Genomic DNA, 7500 nt, shown 5'->3' with positions numbered 1-7500 from the left:
GAGACACACACACACACACACACACACACACACACACACACACACACACACACACACACACACACACACACACACACACACACACACACACACACACACGATCAGCAGTTCCATCAGTAGCTCTATTCTGGAAAGGAAAAAGCCCATGGGGACTGACAGCACAGTCATGTGATGGAACACAGAAACTGCACTCATGTCATGTGACGGAACCTTGGGGACTAGGGGAGGTCATGTGACGGAACCTTGGGGACTCTAGCTGCGTTCTAACGAACCGTACGGTATTTATAGTCTACAAGCTGCACATAGAAAGTTCTTCGTGCTGTCACGTCCATGAAATAGTGTCTGGTGGTGCACACTCAATACACATTTCACATGACGTGCTGATTGCCCTCATGACGTGGGCGCTGTTTGGATAGTCTTAAAGTGCATCCTTCCTTCCTCGCGTTCTTGAAGTAATCGCAAATTTTACACAATTGGACTGGTGAAAGCAAGCTTTCCTAGAGCATCGCTTACACTAATCAAGTCACGCCTGATTAGCGCTTTCTTCAAGGAAGGATTCATTTCAAGAGTGTTTAAATCAGGGGCCATGCTGACTCCATTCTCTGTGGCCATTTTGTAGACTTGTACAAGGAGGCGTCCGTGGTATCTTTACTCTATGAGCGAGCCTGGGGGGGGGGGGGGAGACACACCTTGGTGATGGGAGCTTCGATGGTCATGGAGTGGATTCTGGCCATGGACGAGTGTCTTCGCTGGGAACCTCCTGTGACGAGGAAAAACATTGTTTGACTTTCAAACTTCCCCAGTGACCAAATAATACAGACGTTCTAAATCTAATGAGGAACCACGGACTGAGGAACCAACAAACTATGAAACAAAACAAACAAAAAAACGGTTGTTTTATCAGGTTAGCATTACAATGAGCCCGTCCTCCGATTTCTACCTCCACCAGCCTCCCCTGCATTAGATCCAAGTCTCTTGAAAGACGTCAACAAACAAGCTATGGAGTTCTAAAGGTATTGAGATGATGATGACGACGACAATGCTGATGATGATGATGAAGCACTCAGTGTTTCCACTGCCAGCTGTCCCTGTCCTCTCACCGTCGCTCCCTCTGGACGTGGTGGATCGGACGTCTAGGGAGCCTTTCCTCCGGTCCTTATGCTTACTGGACTGGATGTCTGGGGGGAGAGAGAGGACCACGTCACACGGAGACACACGACAACCAGCCAACGGGGCTTTAGCTTGTGCGTGATGTCACAGAGACGCTGGCTAACATGGCTAGCTCACGCCGAAACAGACGAGAGACGAGAGACGAGAGAGAGAGAGAGAGAGAGAGAGCAAGCGAGTTCTCACCTGTCTGTGACTCTGCCTGCACGCGCTCAGTGGACTTGTCAGTCTGAAGAAGACAGAGAGAAAAGCAACGTGAAATATCCATCTCAAAACAACTCCGTCTCACTTCATCCCACCGCACCCAGGACAACAAACCACACACCCACCTTATTATTATCATTTAAAGGCCTGTTGATAGACACATAGTGTCTGATTTTTCTGTGGAGAAAAAAAAGGAAAAGGAGAAAGACGGTGAATGCAGGAACATCACAGCAGCGTGTCTGTCACATCCACAGGACCTCGGCCCCTGGTTGGACCATCTGAGGGGACAGAGTGTTGGCGGGCTGTCAGCTGTCACTCACCCTCCCTGTCCAATCACAGGTGTGATCTTCACATTTTGTTGCACGCTGTCTCCGTTCTTCTTTTTGGCATAATAAATCCCCTGCCACTCCTGGGAAAGACAGGGTGAAGGAGGAAGAGGAGGAGGAGGAGGAGGGGAAGGAGGAAGAGGAGGAGAAGGAGAAGAAGAAGAGGAAGAGACTGAGTTAGACAGCTGTGGTGTGTAACACTACTCATAAAGTAAAGGCTGTGTGTGTGTGTGTGTGTGTGTGTGTGTGTGAGAGTGAGTGTACAGTGCATGAAACTGTAAGGGACATAGTTGATAAGATGGTCCTCTTTTGGGCTGGGAGTGGGCGCCTAAATATTGTTTAGATTTTTATGTCTCAATAACGAGATCAAGTCAGAATCTGTTGGGCTGGAGCTGGTGGGGGGGGGGAGGGGGAGAGGGGGGGCATCCTGGGGCATATCAAAGAATAATGAGACGCTCTACTGGGGCAGGGGAAGAAGAAAAAAGAGCTGCGTCCAGTTCCATGGAATCGTTTCATGTCTGACGCTGCTGGTCTGGTTGGTCGGTTCAAAAGGCCTTTCCTACTGTTTGTCTGTCTACTAGTGACCTTAGCTCCCTCTGTAAGGCCCAGCCAGGGCCCAGCCAGGGCCCAGCCAGGGCACAGCCTGGGCCCACTGATCTAAGCACATGAAACAGAGCTGCTCTGTGGCCGATCCGGAGCAGTCGCGCTATACACAGACTCTGCAGGCATCTACTCTGACACCTCTCTGACCGCTCCGGCTGGCCTGCTCTATGGGGGCGGTAGTAGTAGTTGTAGTAGTAGTAGTAGTAGTCACAATATGACCATGCTGGAATGGACAGAAAAACTGTAATATCATCAAAGTAGGTGAACTATTTTGCTCTCAGTTAAGCGGGAGGGTTGGTGCTAAGGTTAGGGCTAAGGTTGGGGCTAAGGTTAGGGCTGAGGTTAAAGGGTCAGGCTCGGTTTTTCAGGGAAAGGTGAAGTCGCTGCATGATGCTGCCAACTTGTTGTTTCACATGAATGTTCTGATCCTCTACCACCGGCTTGACACCACATGCAGTGGTACGAGATCAGAGGAGAGGCTGGTGGAGGTAGAAATCGGGGAGGACGGGCTTTTTGTGTGTGTGTGTGTGGGGGGGGGGGGGGGGGGGGGGGGCTCGTTGTAATGCGTGGAATGGAACGAGGAATGATTTCTACCTCCGCCGTACAAGAGACACAGTATGGTTTACTCACCTTTCCTTTCCGTATGCAGGAATTTATTGTTTCAAGCAGATCAGGCTTATTCTTTTCACTTTTAGGCACTTCTATTATTTCCTTCCCTATCAGCTCGCCTTGCTGGTAGCCCATGATTGACTCGTAGGCAGGGTTCACATACTGGAGGACGAGAGGAAAGAACCAGGCTCAAATCACACCCTATTCCCCCCCGCAGAGTGCACATACTGGGCTCCGCTCAGGGCGAGCGCACTACTGTTATAGGGTGCCATTTGAGATGAGCTGCCCGGTCTAATAATAACCCGCACCATCACAAACAGGCCGAGGTTCGCGGGGCACAACAATGCATTTGCAGTAACATTTGCACTTACTCATCAGGCCTGGGTGGGACACACAAACGTCCCCTTTATATGAAAAAAGAACATGATAACACTGCCTGAGATGGTCTGTGGCTTCCGTGGACAAAAGGCCCCATTCAATAGAAAAGAGAACACAGATATCATCACTGATATCAGCGGTCACAAGACATCAGCAGGCGATAAAACAGGAGGGGAACACTACCCTAGGAGCCCAGGGAGGAGAGAGAGAGAGAGAGAGAGGGAGGGATGGAGAGAAGGATGGAGAGAGAGATGGAGAGAGAGAGAGAGAGAAATAGGGATGGTGAGGGAGGACGAGAGAGCGAGAAAAAGGATGGAGAGAGGGCGAGAGGGGGATGGAGAAGGAGGAATAGAGAGCGAGAAAGGGATGGATGGAGGGAGAGGTAAATAGGGATGGGGAGAGAGAGAGAGAGAGAGAGACCCAGAAAGAGAGAGAGACCCAGAGAGAGAGACCCAGAGAGAGAGAGAGAGACACAGGGAGAGAGAGAGAGAGAGACACAGGGAGAGAGAGAGAGAGAGAGAGAGAGAGAGAGACCCAGAGAGAGAGAGAGAGAGAGAGAGAGAGAGAACACAGAAGACACATGGCCGTGACATGAGAATGACAATACTGGAGCTCTTAGAGAATGCGGCCCTTGGTGTCATCCACAAACTATTTGGACAGGAATCAAAGTGGTAAAAAAAAAAATTAAAAAAAAGGAAAGAAAAGAAACACACACACACGCACACACACACACACAGACACACACACACACACACACAGACACAGACACACACACACACACACACACACACACACACACACACACACCTGAATCACTTGATCCTCAGAGGTGATCTCAATGGCCTCCTGGCTTTGTTCCAGAGCAGTGAAAATAGCGTTGCAGGCCCTGGGAGAGTTTAAAAAGAGAGGAGTTACGCACTTCCGAATGTAGCACAGCGGCGGCTGAAGGTGGCAAAAGGGTGGCAACAGACAGGAGGTAGACGGCCTCGCTGGTGTACGTCGTGAATGCTGTTCATCGTAATTCTAAAGCTTTACGAAATATGACCTTTGGGAGCAGCAAAGTGAGCGAACATTTAACAGCGTTCAAGAGACAAATGAGTTTTTGAGAGGGTCAGACCACTGTGTGAGTGGAGGGTGATTCTAACTAACTAACCGTCCTGAACACCCTGTAATCTGACCCCATTTTAGAGGTCAACACGTGAACTACAACAGCCTCTACCTCCGACTGCTCCCTGGGAAACGGATGCCATTGTATGACGTACTGGATGGCCACGCAGCCGCCCTCACCTCAGTTTGAACTGCGCCCGCACTTCCCCGTGCTCCAGCTGCAGCAGCTCATTGAAACAGGCCATCATGTTGGCGTTCTCCACGTATCTCTGGTGGGGAGGGGAGGGGAGGGAGGGGTCAAAGGTCAACACAGGTCAACATGGTCCAATCAATGTCCGCCGATCAAACCACTCCAAAGACATTTCACGACTACGTTTACGCGTGACACTCCTTGAACATCGACACTTAAGTGCTCGGCGTGTTTGTCTTGTGCGTGTGCGTGTGCGTTACGCGTAGCGGGTGAGTCACAGAACATACACCAGAGTCATCATTAGTCTTATTATGGTGATTAATGCTGTTGACTTCCAGGATGTTGACGCAGGTCAGAGTTGGTGGGAACGAGCAGGGAATGACGGAATCGACACACTTCTCTCTCTCCTCCAGTTCTACCTAGTACACTCTCTAGTACATGAGAGTCTAGTACACTCTCTAGTACATGAGTCTCTAGTACATGAGAGTCTAGTACACTCTCTAGTACATGAGGGTCTAGTACACTCTCTAGTACATGAGGGTCTAGTACACTCTCTAGTACATGAGAGTCTAGTACACTCTCTAGTACATGAGTCTCTAGTACATGAGAGTCTAGTACACTCTCTAGTACATGAGGGTCTAGTACACTCTCTAGTACATGAGGGTCTAGTACACTCTCTAGTACATGAGGGTCTAGTACACTCTCTAGTACATGAGAGTCTAGTACACTCTCTAGTACATGAGAGTCTAGTACACTCTCTAGTACATGAGGGTCTAGCACACTCTCGCTCCCCGTCACTCACTCACCCTGTTAAAGCCAGCATTGATCAGGGGCATCACTGAGGCTTCCTCTCTGTCCGGCCTTCAAAAAAAAAAAAGCAAAAAAAAAAAAAGTTAGCACACAACGCAACGTTTCCCCATGACAAAGTGTTCAGACAAACCACGTAACAACAGGTTCCCCCCCGCTACAAAACCCTCTTCAGAGAAATGTGACAGACACGAGGCCCTCTGTGCTTCCATGCTGACTTAGGCATTTTGATATGGACCATAATAATTCTCACAGCCAACGGGACAAACGGGGGAGGGGAGGGGAGGGTAGGGGGGTTGGGGTGGGGTGGGAGGGGAGGGGAGGGGGGGTCGGGGTGGTGGGGAGGGGGAGGGGGGGGTCGTTGGGTCAGGTCATACGTACGTACCTTTTCACGACGGCGACTATCACAGTGTTTTCTGAGGAGTTGACTGCTCTAATTGACCTGAATGTAAACACAGGGAGCCATTTAGCCAGCGAGCACACTGGTGGTGCGTCCACAGCATCAAATCAATGTAGCTTCAGTTATTCACGGTCCGATTCTCCCAGGCCGAGAGAGAGAGAGCCAGAGAGAGAGAGAGAGAGAGAGCCAGAGAGAGAAAGCCAGCTAGAGAGAGAGAGAGAGAGAGAGAGAGAGCCAGAGAGAGAGAGAGCCAGAGAGAGCGAGAGAAAGAGAGAGAAAGCCAGCTAGAGAGAGAGAGCCAGAGAGAGAGAGAGAGAGAGAGAGAGCCAGAGAGAAAGAGGGCCCCATGGTGCAGCTCTGTGAGGAGGACTAGGGCTCCTGAAAGAATGCAGTGAGTGTACAGCGCCGGTCATCCGCCTGTGGTTTCCCCCAGCCAGTGACCATAAAGGCCCTTTAGTTCTCCGCCGGGGGCTGTGCGTGTACACTGAACGTATAGATTGGACCAAAATGAATAGGGTTTACATACACGCCGGGGCAGGGTAAATGAATGTTTGTAAACGTGTTTTTGGTTTGGGCTCGTGCTAAAGATAGAGAGCGGTGAGGGAGGGAGGGAGGGAGGGTGGGGGGAGGTGTGTGTGTGTGTGTGTGTGGGGGGGGGGGGGGGGTCATTGCTCATGTCTCGGAGCAGGGATGTCACTTCCCCAGGTAGCAGTTGCATGGGACTGAGTCACACACACACACACACACACACACACACACACACACACACACACACACACACACACACACACACACACACACACACACACACACACACACACACACACACACCACCTTTAGCGACGCAGGGAAACCCATACAGTCACGAGTAGTCATCTGCTTCAGGTGGGGTGTAGACTGTAACATTGGCCTCAGCTGACATTAGTAACATGGCAGTATGTAGCATTCAGACTGTGGAGCAACATGACAACACTACAACAGTCGGGACGCCTTGAGCATGAAAAACAAATGCGAGAAAGACCGAACACACGTGCATAACACCCTACAGTACTGTACTTTTCAGCACAGATTGTCCTTAAAAAACACTTTTGAACAAAAAGGTCAAAGAACGTCACGGAACCTACCGGCATAGTGCTTCAGCGTCGAAGGATCTGGAATGTCTGTGGTCGATGATGACGAGGTCATGGTGCTTCTCCAGGAAACATTCGAGGGCCAACTCGGGCGTCCTCGCCACGTTACACCTGAAGTTGGCCTTCTCACACGCCCAGCAGAAGGCATTATTCTGACTGTCCTCTTTGGCAAATACTAACAGTACCTACAGAGACAGAGAGAGAGAGAGACAGAGAGAGAGAGACAGAGAGAGAGAGACAGAGATAGAGAGACAGAGAGAGAGGGAGAGAGAGAGAGAGACAGAGACAGAGATAGAGAGACAGACAGAGAGACAGACAGAGAGGGAGAGAGAGAGAGAGAGAGAGAGCGAGAGGAGATATCAGGGTCAATTATTAGTTGCTACTTCAGCAGACAGCTACTCTTCCTCGGCTCTTCCTTGCCGACGTCTTGCGAGGTCTTTCATGGAGAAGAGATTCAAACTAAAGAGACTCCCTGGAGGATATCAAAGTAAACAAATCAACAAATGGAACACAGAAGGGTATATAAAGAGAGGCATACGCTCGGGATGTGCAGCAACAATCTAAAAGTGGCGCTGATCT

At 50.2% G+C, this 7500-nt stretch overlaps 1 protein-coding gene across 1 annotated transcript in view; it reads right to left on the bottom strand.

Annotated features, from left to right (window-relative positions):
* Window positions 1-7500, bottom strand: part of pde8a (phosphodiesterase 8A) — a 41273-nt gene that overhangs the window by 10644 nt on the left and 23129 nt on the right. Inside the window, exons 3-13 of the mRNA XM_083691547.1 lie at window positions 6916-7106; window positions 5777-5833; window positions 5391-5445; window positions 4575-4663; window positions 4095-4173; window positions 2931-3071; window positions 1692-1780; window positions 1497-1548; window positions 1354-1396; window positions 1101-1178; window positions 690-760 (exon numbers count right to left, since the gene is read on the bottom strand). Of these exons, the coding sequence (XP_083547673.1) occupies window positions 690-760; window positions 1101-1178; window positions 1354-1396; window positions 1497-1548; window positions 1692-1780; window positions 2931-3071; window positions 4095-4173; window positions 4575-4663; window positions 5391-5445; window positions 5777-5833; window positions 6916-7106 (945 nt within the window). The remainder of the gene's footprint in view (window positions 1-689; window positions 761-1100; window positions 1179-1353; window positions 1397-1496; window positions 1549-1691; window positions 1781-2930; window positions 3072-4094; window positions 4174-4574; window positions 4664-5390; window positions 5446-5776; window positions 5834-6915; window positions 7107-7500) is intronic.

Source organism: Argentina silus (assembly GCF_951799395.1).
Source record: "Argentina silus genome assembly, chromosome: 19".
Classification (NCBI taxonomy): Eukaryota; Metazoa; Chordata; class Actinopteri; order Argentiniformes; family Argentinidae; genus Argentina; species Argentina silus.
The sequence above is the reverse complement of the archived record's forward strand: the minus strand, read 5'-3'. Positions and strand labels throughout refer to the sequence as shown.